This window comes from Triturus cristatus, chromosome 5_2, assembly GCF_964204655.1.
Source record: "Triturus cristatus chromosome 5_2, aTriCri1.1, whole genome shotgun sequence".
Taxonomy (NCBI): Eukaryota; Metazoa; Chordata; class Amphibia; order Caudata; family Salamandridae; genus Triturus; species Triturus cristatus.
Genome location: NC_140588.1, coordinates 231,227,327 through 231,247,956, shown reverse-complemented (window position 1 = coordinate 231,247,956; position 20,630 = coordinate 231,227,327). Strand labels below are relative to the sequence as shown.

The window sequence follows — 20,630 nt, the reverse complement described above, 5'->3', positions numbered from 1 at the left end:
AGGACTAGTGTTAGGAAACACGGCTTCTAGTTGATCAAATTTTTCTGCAAGCCAATAAGGATACTCATCCTTATTCTGGGGGCGCTTGCCAACAACCGCGTTTACCATTACAGGACTAATCACAACCGCATGATGGTGATCAGCCCCGTGTCCCGCAACTGCAGGTGCCCCCACCTGTACAGTGCGCGACACATACTGCACTAACGCCCTATGGACCGTAATCAGGGTCGTGTGTAGTATACGTAAGCTATCCACCCCTACCGTCAGGTAGCGTGGATGAGGTGTATGTCCGGCCAGCACCGGCCAAGTAGCTCCTTCAATAGACAAAGGACCCAGTCTCGCCGGGGTGACCGTGTGGGGGAGGGCGCCATTAAACCAAATAGTGTGTTGCCAGGTAGAAATAGGAATTTCTAATGCCATATATGGGGTATAATGTAGAGGCACCTGAGTAGCAGTGTATTTGTGGAACGTTTTATCAACGTCTTCCACAGCTTCAAAGGTAACCCAAGAGTAAAACAACTCATAAGGGTAAGTAGCACTTGCACTCACGACAAATACCACTGCCATCCCGTCATCGGGCACCCCATACGTCCTCAAATGAGCACGCAGAGACACCCTACTATGAGCAGGAATTTCTACCGCCATAAGGACTTAAAATAAAAGATACAACGAGATCTTTAGTAGCACTTGGGCTTATATTAGTTTAACCTTTTTTATTATCAAGCTTGAAAGAACCTATAGCCTAAAACCTAGGTAGGTTAAGCCGTCACTCCCGTTATCCGGAAACCAGAGTGAGGGCGTTGTGGACTAATAAAAAGCACTACTAAGGCATCTCAGATATTAAGACCAAACGTTAGGTGCGCCATGTTGTAGGGATTCTGCGTATGCACAGAACTATGCGCAGGAAACCAGAACCTTAGAGAATTGTGGTGTACCAGAAACTCCCCTCAGAACTAAGAACCCCTTATCCGACTAGCTTAGTGTCACATTTGTTATCCGAGATTTAGCTCGGCGGTCCCAATGTATAGACAACCCAGAACAAGTGACTTAGTTATTCTCAGGAATGGTGGGAACCCGAAATACCCGTTTGCACATATATATTAGTCCACAACAGAATAACTAAGACACAGTAAAGTTTAAAGAATTTATTCATAAACCTCGAGTCCTGTTATACAATACTTTGGCTAACATAAGTAGACAAATGGTTAAGATCATTACCATTAACATTGTTACAATACCATAGAATATAAAAGGAGCGATCATATTATAATGACAGTGGAAAATAACCACCCTCCTTTCTCTAGTTACTAATAATATATTATTAGACTATTAGAAGGTCTCATAGGCTTGCATAGGGGACCCCATACCGTATAGATCAGCTCAGGTGTATCACATCACAGGATCAGCTCAGTGTTCTCTGCAACAGCTCTTCTATCGAATGCCCTAACAATATGCTGCGCTGTGTTATTAAAGCCCTCGACTTTCTGGTATTTGCAGCTGCGTGCATGTTGTGACTAAACAGTGGTACGATCACCCTGAACATAATCAGCCGGCACCGTCTAGTGTCCTAGAACAGTTCTTTACTCGATGTACAGACCAAGGGCACTAGCAACTGTTAAGGATGTATAAATAACATTCACTTGAGACAAGAGCGAGTCTGCATTTCTCAAAGTAATAACATGTAACAACAGTGTCGGGTGCAAAGGCAGCGAAAGCAACAAGATGGTCCTCCAACAGCTAACGTGATTGAGCTAACTTAGCACTGTAAATAGGGAGTGGCCTAAAACCACGTGACAGCAGTGCCTAGTGGAAACAGAGGGCATAGGCTTAGAAAATGGCCCCTCAAAATAGATGGCACTACAAAGCCAGGTCTGCAGTGCCCCTCAATTCTGTGACTCCCTGCGGCTTGGTTTACTGCTTTCACCCCAACCTAATGAGAAACAGGAAAACTCAGGGTGCTTTGGTTGGGTACCTCTGCTTCGCGGCCCACAGAGTCAGAGTGCAACTTGGTGATAAAAATGTCCCCTACAACAGATGAAGACTGTCCTGGGGCCATGAAAAACTCAGACAAGTTAATGCCATTAAAAAATCCCAGGAAGAACCTGAAAATAAAATTGGCACAAGGACATAGACCTTTCCCTCCTACATGATGACCAGCAAACGTTTACTGGTAGAATGAAGGCCAATCAACTGAACCTCATAGATACAGTATGTACTTTCTTGAGCAAAGACTAGAGGACTTTAACGGTCGCGCTAAAAGATAAAATAGAGGGACCCTCCATATAGCACTCCTTTGACAATTGGTTTTTGAATCAGGATGCTTCTGGCTGCTTTTCATAACTTTCCTCTGTACAGCGAGGCATAGGGTTCCTGTGAAAACGTGCCTTCCAGGGGCTCAACTGAGGCCAGTGGTGGCCTGCGAACTCCATTATAGGGAGTGAGACTGCATACTTCAGCAAGCATGTAAAAATTATCCTTACAAACTCCAGGACAGCAAAATCTTCCTACCACCAGTATTTGTGGCTGCAGTTTAGAGAAATGTAGCACGTACGCGAAATTAAGCAAACCTTTAAGTCAGTGTACTTAAAAGTTTCTACTGATGTTTCCTACCAAGCTAAAAGTGACTGATGGCAGAAAACTCTATTTCTTTACAGAACCCTCAGAAACCAGAAAATAGATTGACATATGGGCCACTGAAAAAAGTCTGGAAATACTGCAACCCAAACTTAAGAGACCTACGAGGAAACTGATTATCCATAAGACTCAGAAAGCAACCAAACTGACAGCTAAACAATGCTGAGCACAAGGAAATCTTGGAGAGGATCACGATATAGAGGATCAACAAACTACAAGATGATTTGGAAATGATGGACTCTGCAACAAAACTGTCAATGTGATCAAGCAGAACCATCAATGAAGGGGAGGACCCTGATCAAGCACCCAGGATTACACCGATGACTGTCCATGATCTGCTGTAAACAACTTTTTTCTTTCAACTATCTGCCATCGAAGCAGGGTTCTTTTCTGAAGGTGGTGTCCTGTCCCTTGCTGTCGAGCCTCCAGGATTGCAGGGTGCACTGCTAAGTCTACTTATGGGACAATTGTTAAATGCTTGAGGTGGAAATTAGAGAATTATTGGAATTTAGGGCCCACATATAGCATCATCCTGTAACCATAAGCTCAAGATCATTACATACCCGGGAGGAAGAAAAATCTTGCCAAATTCCTCAGAGCCACCCTCTCCACATTATTTAATTGCCTAGTAGAGTTGCCATGACTCCAAGAATGGATAATGTTCTTGTATTGCTGAGGAAGGGCCTGCACGGATCTATGACGAGTCTAGGAAGGGTTGTTAATGTTTTGTTTATGCTGAATTTTAAACAGGAGACTTACATTATCTAAGAGATTCACAATAGCACTTATAAATGCTACCATAGCTCACACAGGGAATGCGGGGTTGTTATGGATGTATTTTTAGATCTGAACTCACCACTTCCTGGTCACACCCAATACTTTTGATGGCTGTATATTGCTATGAAATTATAACCTGGCATGTAAGGGGGACAGGGAACTTAAGTAAATTACACCAAATATATCTACATGTGGGGATATACCTGCATAAAAAATTTGAAATTGGACTGGTCATGTGCTCCAGTGGTGGGCAATAAAGAAAGACTTGGGCTTTGATACTGGGAATTACGCTCAGATGAAAAGGAATACACATTATTCACCTACAAATTATTTATATTCAATGCTAGACACATTATATATATTCACATCACCGACACACACACACACACACACACACACACACACACACACACACACACACACACTCTCTCTCTCTCTCTCTCTCTCTCTCTCTCTCTCTCTCTCTCTCTCTCTCTCTCTCTTTTTAACAAAGGTTAAGGTAAAGTTATAGTTAGGTAAATCTTATGTTTTAAACTAAAAGAATGCCGTAAATTAACGATAACTCGTGCTCCTGCCATGCACAGCTTTCTCATCAATAATTTCATTGCAGATGTTGCAGTGATATTATCAATGCTGCATTACAAGATGTCATGAGTGATGTGATATGTAGGGTAATTAGGGCATGAGCTATAGTTACTTATGGTAACTATAACTGGTGCATTTCTGTAGTTTCATGAGTTTTAAACGTTACGTTGTTAATGAACCTTTAGTGATGTTATTTGAGATGTCATTAGTGATGTCACTGACCATGTCATGAGTGATGTAATATGTGACGTCATCAGCAGTGCATTGCGGGGGCACGAGTTATAGTTAGCTGAACTAACTATAACGGGGGAATTTCTAGGGTTTTGTATGAGGGAAATGTCCCGCTAACTATAACGCCCCTGAAACCTATGTTTTTTTCAGTGAATTTCTAAGGTTTTTTAAATGCCAATACCTAACTATAACGCCCCTGAAACCTATGGTTTTTTCAGTGAATTTCAAAGGTTTTTTAAATGCCAATTCCTAACTATAACGTGCATGAAACCTATCGTTTTTTCAGTGAATTTCAAAGGTTTCGTACATGCTAATTCCTATCTATAACTTATCTCAAAAGATATCATGTTTAATGATTTTCATTGGATTTCTATATTTTTCAATTTCAGTGTGTCAATTTCATTAATTATTTTTTTTAATACTATTTCATCACCATTTTTGTAACTTATTTTTTCAATTAATTCTTTTAAAAATTAAAAAATAATATTTGTTTTTATTGGTTTTTTAAAACTATTTTTTTATATTTTTAAAACTATTTTTTAAACTATATTTTCAAAACTTTATGTTTTATTTTTTTTCTCCATTTTTGGGGGATTCGCGCACCCTATGCGCACCGTTCTCGATCCCTACACGAAAGCATCCGCGCACGGTATGCTTTGGGTATGTGTTTGCAATGCGACCGGTACGCGAATCCAAGCCTATACGCGATGCGTCATATGCGTGTATGACGCGATGGGTGCGCGGATCCGGCGAAATATATAACATTTAAAAAAACATATTTATATGTATTTCATGTGAATATTAATTGAACACAAACTGTAAACTACTCATGAAAGTAATATATTTTTACATCTAATCCTATATTCCTTTAAAATTCAATTTCGCGGATGCGCGCTGGGTGCGTGCTGCGTAAGCGCACGGCGCGCGGATTCCATGTGACCTGCAAAAAAAGAGATTTGATTGGTTCATTACACTTCCTATTCTAACTATTGAAAGACCCCACCCATTTAAATCATTCTTCTTTGAGCTTATTTGGAGGAACATCTCACACCTTAGAACTAGAAGAAAGTTTTTGGGGAAGATTTCCACAGCTGCAATTTTTCTGAAGACAATGGCTTCTGCACAGCAGCCACCATCAGAATCAGACCATTCGTCCGATGAGGAATTTGTTGTGGAACCTCCACGCACATAAAGATACACCTCTGTGGTGTGGAAATTTTTTACCTTCCCAGAAGGACAAAATAATACTAATTCTACAAAAGTGACATGTAAAATATGTCAAAGAGTGCTTTCCAGAGGAGATCCATCAAAAAAATTCTCTTGTGGGACTGCAAGTATGTTAAAACACCTGAAGACTCTGCATCCCGTGAACCTGGCCAAGCAGGAATGCAGAAGACTCCGACAGCAGCCTCAGCCAGCAGTGGCAAGCACTTCTGCAGCATCACCATCAAGCACTCACCTGGACATACGCCCAGAATTTGGAAAACTAAAAATTAGTTGCATTAAATGCAACAAACTGCTATGTTACGGCGAGCAGTCAATTGAACTAATCTGCCGAGCGCAGCAAAACCACAAGTGTTAAACTTGTGTTTATTTATTTTTGTGCAGAAGTTGACTGTTTTGTTCCTCCTGTTGTCTTTTTTTCCTTTTGAAAAAAAGAAAAAAATAACAAAATTGTTCCAAAAAGTACAAAAAAATTAAAAATCCAAAAAAGAAAAAAAAAAGTTCTTCTAAGAACTAACTTTCCTGGTTTAAAAAAAGAGCAAATTTTCTTGAGCGGCTCTAAAAAGAGCCGTTGTGTTCATTGAGAGTTTTTGGTACTTATAAGTAAGTACCTATACAGAGTCTAAAGTTGTTGAGGAAGATTCTGTTTCCTTCATCAGTAAAGTGTACTCCATCTCTCCTATACATCTCTTGCATATGAAAGCGTAGATTGTTATTGTAAATGGACCCCATTCCATAGTCAAGAACAAGACACTTAAGCTTGATGTTTATCTCCCAAAAATGTCAATTTTTTTTTCCTTGGATCCGCGCACCCAACGCGAGAGAATCCGTGCACCCAACGGTGCGCGCATTTCGACGATTTTTTTTTTAAAAGGGGGCCCCAGGGGGTCCTTCTGGGACCCCCTAAGCAGATCTAGAGAGTCAGAGTATTTCCACACTGCCCCCTTTATATGTTTTACATACTTATTCCCCTTGCTTCTTCAGCCTTGCTTCTACCGAGGCAGAAAATGGCCACCAACAGTTCCTGGTTTCGAATGTAGACAGACACTCGACAGCCAATTAGCATTCAGCACGTGATCGTCAGGGTGCGCGCTCGGTTCGGGGAGGGTGCGGGTAGGGTGGGCGGATCCTCCCCGCCATAGATATCACTAACTTTTTTACCCACATTTTCTCAGGAACTACTGAACACATTCACACCATTTATGCAAAAGGCACGAGTCTGAACTGAGGACTACCTCTTTGCCAAATTTGGTGTAATTCCGTTCAGCGGTTCGGGCTGTAGCTGCGACAACAGATCCTACGGGAAATTGCATGGGGAAAACGCATTTTGGGAACCCCCTTTTTTCTCGGCCCCCGCTTGACGAATCACCACGAAACTTTCAGGGTAGGAGCGGAGCAGAGCTGGCCAAAAGTTTGGATAATTTCGCGAGGATTCGTCAACCGGCGCCAGACTTATTGGGAATAGAATGTTGCGGATTTCCTATGGAAAATAGGTCCTAACTATAACTATCTACTGGCGATCGACAGTAGATTATATATATATATCACTGAAAAAACCATAGGTTTCAGGCCTGATATAGGTAGGAATTAGCATTTAAAAAACCTTAGAAATTCACTGAAAAAACAATAGGTTTTAGGGGTGTTATAGTTAGCTGGACATTTCACTCGAACAAAACCATTGAAATTCCTCCGATATAGTTAGTTGTACTAACTACATCTCGCGCGCCCGCAATCCACTGCTGATGATGTCACATATTACATCATTCATGACATGGTCCTTGTGGGACCCCCCTGAGTGCCCCCTGTTCGCGTTTTGCGCCTTTTTTTTATTGGTTTTCTTGTGCCTCGGTTCTATTGAGGCACAAGATGGCTGTCAACACTTCCTGATTCAGAGTGTTGGCAGCCAATTAAAATTCAGCTCGTGATCGGGAGGGTGCGCGGATCCTCCGAGGCCATAGATATATATGTACTTTTATCTCTACTTTTCTCAGGAACTACTGAAGGGATTTACAACATTTAAGCAAAAGGCAAGAGTCTGAACTGAAGACTACCTCTTTGCCAAATTTGGTGTAATTCCGTTCAGCAGTTGGCTGTAGCTGCGGCTAAAGGTCCTATGGGAAAAAGCATGGGGAAAACGTGTTTTGGGACTCCCCTTTTTTCTCGGCCCCCGCTTGTCGAATCACCGTGAAACTTTCAGGGTAGGAGCGGACCGGAGCTGGCCAAAGGTTTGGAAAATTTCAGGAAGATTCGTCAATCGGCGCCTAAGTTATTCCAAATAGAATGTTGCAGATTTCCTATGGAAAATAGGTCCTAACTAGATCTACCTACTGGCGACCGCCACTATGTAACATATATATATATATATATATATATATATATATATATATATATATATATATATATATATATTTATATATATATAAATAAAATCTCCAACACAAGTTCCTTATTCACTGTTGCTTAAAGAACCACTGTTTACACACCTAAATGCTTCCCAAAGGTCTATTTATTCATGCAACAGCTGCAAACACCCAACGCATTTCGGCACCAAGCCTTTATCACCAAACATGTTGGCTGCTTGCAGCTGTTGCATGAATAAACACAACTTGTGGCAGCATTTCGGTGTGTACACGGTGGTTCTTTGAACAGCAATAAATAAAGACCTTGTGTAGGTGAAATGTAACAGGCTTCCTCGCTTGTCCATGTACTGCAGCACTAGCCATAGGTGCGGGGAAACAAACTGATTTGCATATATACGTGTGTGTGCATATATATATATATAAATAAATATATATATATATATATTATCTACTGGCGGTCGCCAGTAGATAGTTATAGTTAGGACCGTGTTTCCATAGGAAATCCGCAACATTCTATTTGGAATAACTTTGGCGCCGATTGACGAATCCTCGCGAAATTCTCAAAATAGGTGGGGCGCTCCGCTCCGCTCCTACCCTGAAAGTCTCGGGGGGATTCGTCAAGCGGGGGCTGAGAAAAAGGGGGGGTCCCAAAACACGTTTTCCCCATGCATTTTTCCATAGGACCTTTAGTCCGAGCTACAGCCCGAACGGCTGAACAGAATTACTTGAAATTTGGCAGAGAGGTAGCCCTCAGGTCAGGGATGTGCCTTTTGAGGGTCTCGTGTAAATCTGTTCAGTATTTCCTGAGAAAATAGCATTTGAATCAATATATATATATCTATGGGCGCGCTCGGAGCGCGTACCGTAAGCTTACCGTACGCGCACGCCGCCGTGCACGAGCGTGATTCTGATTGGTTGTTAGATCTCAGTAAACATTCGAATCGGTCGAAACCAGGAAGTGTCGGCCGCCATTTTGTCTCTCGCAGTCTGAAGGGGTGAAAAACAAATGTGGAGAACGTGAAAAAGGGGCAGGGTGGACAGTTCCTGACCCCCTAGCCTTGGTCAGGAGGTCCCAGAAGGACCCCCAAGGGCAAAAATTAATTTTAATTTTTTTTCGAGAAATCGCCGAATGCGCGTAGCGTACGCGCACGGCGTAAACGGAGAAATTCTGCGAGGGAAAATTCCGCGAACTTCACGTAACTATTACGCGTACCGTGCGCGCATGGCAAAAAAAATTTTCAAAAAGGAAAGCTTAAAAAAAAAATAAAAAAATTGTGAGGTAAGGTTGGCTCTTAAAAGAGCCGTTGGGTTAATACAGGGATGGAGGAAAGAAAGAATGGGAATATTATGAGCGTCTACAAACGTGCTGGTCTATCTTATTGTTCATAAGGGAAACACTGGTCTCCCCAAAAACAATAAGACCACAACACGTTGTACACCTCATTGAAACCCTCCGAAATCGAGGGTTAATGTCCAGAGGAGCAGAAGAAGGTGATGCTCCCACCTCAGAGGAAGGGCTCAGCTGAGCTGCCGATGATGTACTCGGCTGAGCTTCTGAGGTTGGGCTCCGGTGACTTACTGAAGAGTTTTCTCCAGTATGTCGAGCAAAGGTCCTGGGATGTTTATCCCTAAGGTGTCTCATCATAGAGTGATTTCCAAAGGAATACTTCTTCCTTGGATCTCCTCTAGATAAAACACGGTCACAAAGTGTGCAAGTGACCAATGGAGCATTGACCTTTTTCTGCCCCTCTGGAAAAGCAAAAATACTCCCACACAAAAGAATCCTTTTGTTTCCTCCTCTGTCTGATGATGGTGCTGCTAGGCTCACTCTCAGAAGAGGTCTGCTGCTCTGCCATTGTATCTCAATGTCAATTCAGCTCCTTCTCCTAGGGGATCTCAAGCAGTAATGAGGGGAATGGGTGTGGTGTGGGAAGTTTCTGGAACTGAAAGTAGTTTCAACCAATGAAAAGTGTTCTTTGTGGATCACATGACCTACCGTGCGCGCTCCGTAAGCTTACGGTACGCGCTCGTAAACAAGTACGCATGCGCAAAGGTGACGCTTACGGAGCGCTTACGGAGCGCGTACGTAAGACGCACTCGCGCATGCGCATTACACGCCCCTGCGTAACCGCGACGTTGCTTCCGCGCAACGCGCATGCATGTACGCGTACGTCACGTATCACGTAAGCGCACCATACTTATGACGTACGGAGCGCGTAGCGTCAGCTTACCGTACGCTCACGGAAAAAAATGCAAAAAAAAAAAATTAACCATTCCATAATGCAGGATATAGCACATATATTATTTTATACATAGGTTTACCAAAAATCTAAAAAAAAAATTTGCATTTAAAAAACCGTACAAATTCACTGAAAAAACCATAGGTTTCACACACGTTATAGTTAGGAATTAGCATTTAAAAAACCTTGCAAATTCACTGAAAAAACCATAGGTTTCACACATGTTATAGTTAGCTGGACATTTCACTCGTAAAAAACCAATGAAATTCCCCCGTTATAGTGAGTGCAGGAAACTATAACTCACGCGACCGCAATCCTCTGTTGATGCTAATACTGTATCTTTAGCTATACATATATTACAAATATTTATTTTTCATAAAGACACATATGTCATCAGTGATGTAATATTTGACATCATCAGCAGAGGATTGCGGTCGCGTGAGTTATAGTTGCCTGCACTAACTATAACGGGGGAATTTCATTGGTTTTTTACGAGTGAAATGTCCAGCTAACTATAACATGTGTGAAACCTATGGTTTTTTCAGTGAATATATATATATATAAAACTTTATTGACACACCGTTCATTTAATTAAGGGCAAGATCTGCATGACCACTGGTGTCAACAAACAGTTGTTAAAAAGACCTCTGTGTAAGATCATTACAATGGTAGGCACTTGAAAATTACAAGATGTAATGTAACGTTTTGTTTAGGTCAAACACCATAGAACATGTTTTTACTACTCACCATTGTCTGAAATGTCCAGGCTTGAGATGTTGGGTATCTCTGCTATACAGCCTTCCAAAACCTGTGCACCACCTGATCGTAACTGAACACAACAAACAACATCTTAGAAATGGATACACACACCACTGTTAATTCTCAGCACAAAACAAATAATCAGTGGGTGATTTTAGTTTCATTTTGGCTGTTACATAGTTAAACGTTTTGAAAAGTGATATGGTCTTTAGTGAGGATAAATGGATATGCACTTAGATGTATTGGAGGTCGTGCTTTCTCAAAAATGAAACTATGCTCTGATTTGGGAGGGCACCTAACGAAAACTGCTGCACTTTTTGCAGCAAATATCATGTCAAAGTATGATGTTTCTTAAACACTGTACACATTACACAGGTAAAAATCCTAGCGTATCAGATGTCAAAACATCTAAACAGGGGTGTGGAATTCCTATAGCCCGATGCCCAGGAAATACTGTTTGAGGTCAAGGATAGCAGGTTCTCATGTTTATTTTGCCCTTCCCCACCCTCCAGCACAAACCTTTTGGATGCCAGATCACAGTACTACATTATGGATCAAGGAAGGGCATTGTCTGCAGTGGAGGAAATATTTGTGTCCATATTGTTAATGCTGTTCGAACATGTATTTATGGTCCATTAATACAAAGACTTTATTATTAGGGTGAGTGCTCTAAGGCAATGTAAGTTCAGCCTGCACTACTGACAGTGGTTCATGTATACAAAATGTGTACACGTTTGCAAAGTTTAACAATATGAAGGAACATATAATGCTTCCAGGATGTTCTCTGATTAGATGCAAATATATGCAAAATCTTGAGAGCAAGATTCATGATTCTTCACTTTCAAAATTAAATGTTCATAAATAAAATGCAACTAGGAAAAAAACGTTTTGCTAAACTACTGTGAAATTTTAGGTACCATTTGTTTGAAGCATCATTTACTGAAATGTGTTGATGCATGCTAGTATTTCCCAAAAATATTCATAATGGAAAATCAGTGTAACCAGTTTCAAAAACAATTTATAGGAAACATGAAAATAAACAAGCAGGTAAGACCCTGGAGTTCAGCCTTTTGGTTTTGTCAATGCATGTCTTGTTTTGACATGGTTTTGTGAACCTTTATTGTTATGGGAGCTGCTGGGCCCTCATCATTATAGCAAACGTTGGCAAAGGCAAAAATATTTTTCGTCTAAAAAAACAAATATTGCCACAGTAGTACCTGGCACTGAACAAAAACATTTTGTGTGCTGATATGCTCCTTGGAAAACAGCAGAATGCGACCACTCACAGTGAAGCCAGCGGTTGATAGAGAGAGAGAGAGAGAGAGAGAGAGAGAGCCTGAATTTTATTAAATACAAATGGTCTAGGATAATGCTAGACCTAAGAAGGAGCCCAAAAAAGCCACATATGTGCACCCATGGTATACGTCCTTGCATTAGTGCAGATTTACGGCTTTCATGAATTCACAAGAATTTACATAAGTAGGTCAGGAAATCTTACTCCTAGAAAATATTTACGAACTGTATTTTAGCACGAGCAAATATGCATGCGTAGATTTGCTCATGCGAAAATCTGTTGAGCGGTGAAATGTTCAACTTCCCACCAATTACTTTACCCCAAACTCTGGAAGTTTTTCTTCTGCCCTTGTCAGGATTATATTTCCAACCTTTCCCTGGATTGGGAAATATTAGAGATGAGCTGAAGAAAACCCACAAAACACGCAAGTTGGTAGGTTTAAACAGACTCAAAAAGGCATTCCAACCATGAGGAACTATTGCTTACCACTCCCTCTAACCCCAGTATGTAGATCAGCGGAAAGGTGGCAAAATTAGGAAATTGCTAGTATTCATACCCTACTATGGTATGAGCTGTGGCATAATCAAAGAGGCTATTATCAGAGCTCTTATATAATGAGATTGTTGCCAGTATCTGTCACCACACTACATGGCACCAAAGGGACAATTGGATGCTGTTAAAGGACAAGTAGATTTATGAAGCTACCTGTCCTATGGACAAGTAGATATTTTATTAAATTCCATACTCCTGTCTAAAGAGCATCACCTACTGTATGCAGTCACTGGTGCAGGCAAGCGGTTGTAATGCATATGTGCTTCTGTGCAATGAATGAACAGCTTTGCTGTTTATTCCGTGGACACCTTCCATAGCCCAATATGGTGGTGTCTCCCTCCAAAGACAGACTGGAAAACTGATTCCATTAACAACAAATAAATGCACCTCAAGCAATCAAGCTGCCATCTCAAGTCCCTTATATTTCCCTCTCTCCATGTATATACGCCTCGGTTATGACTATGGACGAATGCACCAGACTGACACTGTCCGGTTAGGACGGCATTGGGAATCTGAATAGTATTCCTTAGTAGATGACCAGATATTTTAGAATATGTTCTTTCATTGCAACTTGTCTCATTGATTAGTCACAATATTAGACAGATTAACCAGAAGATTCCACCTTTGGGTGTGATCATATCTTATAATTAAGCATGGCTTGAAAAAGAGCTAGAACAAATTTTCCAGCATCATCCCTTTGCCCTTAACTAAGTACAGACCTTGCAGCAAAAAACATGCCTGCAATAGTTGCGATGGTTACCGTGCAATCCCCATCAGAAGGGGCGCTTTGACAAATTACCATACTCTGTTTCCGTCGGTCCTGAAGCAGAGAGTACCCCCAATATTGTGTGGAATGGTCTTTGTATTCCTTCATGAAGAACATGCACAAGTCAGACAGCTCAATGTTATCTGCAAACCTGGTTAGATAACTCAGCCTTTCATACTTGCAAGGTTCATAATGGGAGTCGGATTTAGCGGGACACACTAGCTGTAAATACCACCTACAGTAACATGATCATCACTAATATTAGCCTTTATTATTACTAATACAACTCATGAAAAAAGGAAGCAATATCTTCCCCTTGACAAGGCAGCCATGCACAATAATAGGTGGAAAGAATACCACCAGATAGATTGACCATTGGATAAAACCACCCATAATCAACAGAATTTGCACTACTAGGACCAGGCACTTACATTGGCCACCTGGTAGGTCCCTAAAAGAAGACTCCACGAACAGACCTGAACACTGCCACAAAACCCATAATGGCTTGCAAAGTCTGCCCCAGAAGGGCAAGTGAAAGACGAAAGAAATATGCAAATAGGATGCAAAATACTGCAGTCTTGCAGTATTTTTCCCTCAAGTGCCATCTAATTTACTTCCACTACTGCACTGTTCGGTTATTCTGTTAAAGCACACTTACCCTGACCATACGCTGAAATATTGGAAATTGGCCTATGTTTCAGAAACTACAACTGAAAGCTAAAACATGATAAGGTTTGTCACACAGTATCATTCTTTTGAGGGAGAGAATGTAGCCTTACAGCTAGAGCGGTTGACCTCGAAGCTGGGGAACCGGCTTCGAGTCTCGGCATGACGCTCAACATCCTGTGATTCTGGGCAAATCACTTAATCGCCCAAGGCCTAACAAAAATGAATGTTTCCATCTGTAATGAAACTGGTGCTCATGTAAAGCGCTCTGATACCTGATATCTTTGGTTCTAGCTCGCGCTATATAAAACTCTTTAAAAAAACAAACAGAAGGCGTGGACAGCAAGCTAATGTCTTGCATTAATAATCCTGAGTACTAGACTCAGGCAAGTACAATCTGAAGTGTGTGGGTGGGCAAATATCACATCTACTGTGAATGAAATGTTTTGACTACACACACTACAAATTACTATGTGTAATCATGGATACATTTTGTATCAAGCATTGTTTAACACGTTTATCAACATTAAAACTGATCGGATTCTGTTATGACAAAAATCTGTGTATTAATTAAAAGCAGTTAGGTCAATTTCAAAGGGCATTTGATTAGCAGTTGCTTTTAGCCAATAATTAAATGTGACGTCTAGAATTGGATAACCTGTAATATTGTGGTAATCTCATTTTGAAAACCTCCCAAATTAGTTAACTTAGCGCAGTGAAGTAAGATGTGCAAGCCAGAACTAAAATTCAAACCTCAAAGAACCAACTACAATGGTAATTGTCAAAACAGGGCCACACCGTGTCCTTAACCAGCCGTGGAAGAGGCACCGACCGATGTGACAGCTGAGGGAAAATGTTGTGTGTCGGAACCACGCAGGTGTTAATGACTCCTGCCTTAACGCGGTCCGTACAACGAATGCTTCTTTATAAAGCATTCCGTTACCATGCACGTTTTTATAATGATTTGCCTTAAGGAAAGGCTAGAGCTGGAACAGTATAATTTATTATTCCAACTCCAATCTGTGCAACAGCAGTTAAAGTATTGGACTTAAAGTCCAATATCAATCCAACAACGCTTTCCTTAAGACAAGTCATTGTAACAACTTGCGTGGTAAAGGACTGCGTTGTTAAGGCACATTAGTGGTTCGGCCCGCGCTTTTAAAGCACACCATGGTTCGAGCCTTGGTGTAAAGGCTGTTTCCTGGAGAGAAAATATTGGTGACTTCATTCAAAGAGTTGTTGGTCATTTATTTAGAAGGTAAGGCCCCACAGTTATAAAACAAATTCTCAAGAGGAAGATGTGTAAAATTAAAACCACTTACCATATAAACCCTATCTACATCCACGCACCCCCTCCTCTTTACAATTGACTTCATGTGTCCAGATGCTGTCCACCAATCTCCTGCGTTATCAGGTAGTCAGCCAACTAGCCAATAAGGAATCATGACTTCTATCCTAGTGTTCTACCCTTGAACCTTCAGTTGCATATACTACAAAAGGAATTGTGTGATGCTGATACATTCAAAATAACACAACTGTATTTAAAAGCCAGAAGATTTGCAAATGAAGCGGGTGTACTTACACAGTGACCAAGCTTAGCAAGGCAGCAAGGGAAAGAGGAGAGCAGATCAGTGCAGTGAATACAGACACATATATAACATCAATCAGATGTAATGCTGCACAAAATGTTATCCATAGGTACACATGCAGGCATGAAGCAGTTTGGTATAATGTAACAACAATCACAGCCTAGCATACAATGAAGGTGTGTTGGCACCATCCGTGCCACCTCAGACAGGAGGCAGACAGATGCAAATCAGTCTTGGTCCTGCCCCAGTTCAAACAGTCCAGCCAGAATGGCCAGCCTATGTCCCTTCTCAAAAACAACTCCAGACTGATTCCAGCCTACTTGGGCCTCTCCAGGAGGGTGCAGCTTAGTTCCAGTGGCACAGTGAGCATGGGACCCAGGGCCGTCTTAATAGCCTTCACCTATGGAGCAAATATCCTTGCAGCAACACCGCGTGTGGAGTTGGGAGCACCTGTCAATAACTGCTTCGTCATGGAGTCCATTTGGTGGCATGTTTGTGGGAGCGCATATTTAAGTGGGTTTTACACTGTTTTTATGGGTAAATGTTTTTGCAACGAGCTTAGGAAAAGCACATGTAAGGTGCCCAATTGACACAAGTTTGACAAATGCAACTGGGTGTTCGAAAAACAGATTGCTTACTTTTAAATCAGGAACCATAAAGCGGTGATAAGGGATTGAGCACAACAAAACAGGATGCGCACAGAAAAATAACGAGAGACCCGAAAATGCACCGAACCTTAGAAAAGTCATCATCATCTCGGTCAGGTTTATTTACAAAATGGAAAACACCCTGTTCCTTTGTTGAAGGCTGTGTGGGCGCCCGCTGACTGAGATGAAATGTTCGCAGACAGGGAAGGCCTGCGACGCACCGCCCACAGAAACTGACTTTATCCAGTAAAGATTACTGGCTGAGACAAAAGACACCGCAGGGAATCTACATCTCGCGTAAAGGTCACGGTATTTTGCAACTCAAGCGACATTTACAAAGCACTGATTATGTTATGATGTAAAAAATCTGGAACGCTAAAAAACATTTTTAAGGGAGAGTCTAAAATCCCCGCATAAACAAAATATTCAAAATAGTTAATAATTTAATTCACCTTTTTGTCTAAGAGATATTCAGATCTCGTCTAAACTGCATCTCAGATTGACGGTTGAGTTAATCTGCCCAGTTTACAAATGGCAATCCTGTTAAAACAGACTCAGCCTTCTTTCCTATAATACGAGTACCCTGAACTAGATAACACTGACATATGTTATTTACAGAGCTTAGTGACTGTAAAAATACAGCCCTGGCATTTAGCACTATATTAACAACACAAATGATTATTATGTTGTTTTTACATATCTTATTCAAAATCTCTAGACAACACGTATTCACAGGGTTAAGTGGAACTTTATACATACACTGAATTTTAGTGAGGGGAGTGTGTTTCTCTGCATTTTTAATGAGGTCTTACCCATTCAAGAGGGAGCATGGCTTATTAGGACTGGCTCAGCCAAGATCTTTTAAATTCACTAAAATGGATTATATAATATACTTACATATGGGGTCTGTCAGCTTACCCTCTTCATTTATTAGGCCGTTGTTGTGTTATTCATATTTTTCTTTCGCCCACTATGACATACAGCATTGGGCAGTAGGCCAAACTTATTAAAAGCACATCTGCACACATTGTAGTTCCTTCAGTGCCAGGCGCATTAATTATCATGTGTGTTTTTGGAGACCAAAATATGTTCTTTTAGTTTTAATCAATGTTCTTTTCTTTAATTTGATGAGGTTCTCCTATCTCTCCAAATGAGAAAGTGTTTTTCTTCTTACAAAAACCATGGAAAAAACAAAACAAGCACTGACAAAGCCAAAGGCCAGGAAGCCAATTCCAGACCCATTAGTTTTTCCAATGCAGGCCCTTTTCCAACCCTGCAAACTTGTGATAAAAAAAGTTAGGTGTCTGGCTTAATCATAATCTGATATGGAAAATCATATTAAAAATCTAATGACCTGCTGCTTTAGTCTGCTCAGGTGTCTTAGGAAAGTGCGGTCAGCTCTCCCAACATCTACACAAAAAAACTTTATCAGCGCATTCATTACCTCATGCCTGGATTACAGCAATATTTTATATCTGGGCATTCCTGGGGCTCTTATAAAGCGGCTGAAAGTAATACAAAGTGCAGCTACTCGGCTACTGCTGCATGTTCCTAAGCATCGCTTCATTTCTGGTCATCTAACTAAGCTGCATTGCTCAGCGGGTCAAGCTCAAAGCCCTTTGAGATGCCTTTACCAATATTGGTCCACTTTATGTGCAACATCTTATTAAGCACTATGGGGCACATGCATCAAGGTAATCCTTTGCAATTACCAAATAGGGAATTTTAATGATTCGCTATTTGGTAATCGCAAATGCCTATGAATGAAGGATTCAAAATATATATTTGCGAATCCTTAACATTCCCTAATAGCAGATCGCAATTTGCGATTCGCTATTAGGGAATGCATTCCCAATCATTCCTATGGGCCTACAGGCCCATAGGAATTATGGAAATGCATTTGCGATTACCAAATTGGTAATTGCAAGGGTGCTAGGGGGCCTAAGGCCCCCTGATGCACCCCCAAAAAATGTAAGTGTGCACATGTGGCGCTCACACATGCCCTAAGGTCACTTTTGTGTATTTTTTAAAGGATACACAAATTACCATCAACTTGAAATTGATGGTAATTGACGATTCCTAAATGCAAAATCGCATTTTGGAAAAGCTACATGCATCGCATTTAGGCAATCGCAAATTGCGATTCACTGAATGCATTCTCAAATTAGGTAATCGCAAAAATTGTGACTGCAATGCCTTTGATGCATTGGAAAAGGCATTTTACCGGTCGCAAACGGGCCAATTCTATGAATAGGCCCATTTGCAACCGGTAAAATGCTTGATCCATGTGCTAAGGGAGTGCTAAGGTCTTTGGACCCGAGTCAGGTTCAGGTGCCCAGAAGAGTCATGCAGTTTTAATCGTTCCTTTAGCTACTTAGCTCCAGAACTCTGGATCAATCTGCTCCATCTATGCCAGAGATCTAGGGAACAAGCTAAACTAGCTGTTTTAAGGCAGGCTCATTTTCTTTGTGTCCGCAGGTTTATGCTGTTATTGGTTCTGTAGTGCTGATATGCCCTATTTGGGCAGACATGTGCTCTACAAATTCAAAACACATATATAGCACTCAGGCTCCTTGAATTTTCAAAAAGTAATTTTTCATGTCCCTCGGAAAAACAAAAAAACTGACAAACCCGTTTCAGCCGCCTGGCCTTCGTTTGTGTCAGTAATCACACACCACATTCGGCCTTTTAACATCATTTCATTTCATTGGTTTGCAGTAACCATCATCATTCATTAACATAGTCGCCAAACGAAATACTTGAGAATATATCCGTGAATAAATTTCGGCCATATTGATTGTCCAAATCGTGAATTATTTCATTTGTATATGAACAGCAATCAAATATATAAATACGTTTTAGGTATATCTGCATATTATAAAATTCAAATTTAATTTAAATTTGAGTCGGGAGAGTCCGCATTACCCAAAGTATAGGACAACCGGGATCCCAGAGGGTCAAGAAACTCACTAAGTAGTCCCCCCCACTCCTCAATGTCATCCTCTGCCTGATCATGCCTACACTCCCTCAATCGTACCTCCTGTGCCACAGTCTAGTCACATCACCCACCCAGGACCCGCCTGCACCATCCATGTGATTGCAACTCACCACTTAGCCAGCAGCAACTACAAGTGTAGGAATTTAAACGTCATTTTCTGGGCTGTGGGCCTATGAATGTCACCCAGCAAGCAGACGGTAGGCTCAAGGGAACACAGTATGGACACCGCCACCTCTGTCCTAGCCATCACTCTCACTCAGAATGCCAGTACGAATGGGCACTCCCAGGCTAGATGCAAAAAACAAGCCAGCTGGTGATGACACCGGGGGTAGGCTGTCAGTTTGTTCTGATCTCTTTTATGTAGGAGCAAGGGTATTATGTATGCAGGGTGGAGAAAGTTAAAATGGGTGAGTTTAAACGAGGCATTAGATTAAACGGATTTCAGCAACGCACACATCCTCTTCCATTATGTGCCCTCAAGGTGCATTCCCAGGTCACTATCCCACCCCACTCACGTGGGTAAGGGAGTGTGCGTCCAGTCAGCCTTCATAGCTTTATAGAACGAGGAAAAAGTGGCACCCTTCTCCCAAGCCTAGCATGCCACAGAAAGTGTGCAACATGCTCGGGGCTGAGGGGAACTTATAGCTTCAAGGCTAGCGTATTGAAGAAACCGCCAAGCTTCCACGCCAAAACTTCTCTGAGCGTCAGCAAATGAGGTAAATTTCTCATTGGGGTAGATATCCCCCAGTCTCACAACCCTCTCCCACCTCACAGACACATCTGTGGAGTTCGCAAGCACCCTGAAGGCCGGAAAGTCCCAGAACACAAAGCCCCTAGCAAAGAGGGCCAGTTTCAACACCACTTTCACTGTACGTTCACACAAGAATGCATTCTACTTAATGAGGTACAACACCTGGCCAGTGTCTCCCCCCCCACCACACCATCAGTATCTGAGAGAGGGAGAAGGTGCAAGATGTGCCCTACAATAGCCTCTTCTCCCAGTTGCTCTCCTCCATCAGCCAATGTGCAACTGTTGTATCTGGAAAGCCAGATATTATTCCTCCACATTCGGGACCACCAGACCCCCTCCTCTAACTACAGGAATACTAAGTCCTTCACCTCCCTACTGCGACTTCTTGCCCATATTAAGGAAGTATGCAAGGAATGCAACTGCCTAAACACTACCTGGGGAAGACTGTCAAATAAATGTAGGATGGAATAGAGACATCATGGCAGCAGCACCATTTTCGAAATAGCCACACAGTCCACTAGGGAGAAGTGAAGGGTGCTCCAGAAGTTAATGGAAGA

General features: G+C 41.6%; 1 protein-coding gene across 1 annotated transcript in view; it reads right to left on the bottom strand.

The window, feature by feature from the left end:
• The window catches only part of CARMIL1 (capping protein regulator and myosin 1 linker 1), a 995,540-nt gene that overhangs the window by 314,772 nt on the left and 660,138 nt on the right, over positions 1 to 20,630 (bottom strand). Inside the window, exon 18 of the mRNA XM_085607022.1 lies at positions 10,799 to 10,880. Within this exon, the coding sequence (XP_085463148.1) occupies positions 10,799 to 10,880 (82 nt within the window). The remainder of the gene's footprint in view (positions 1 to 10,798; positions 10,881 to 20,630) is intronic.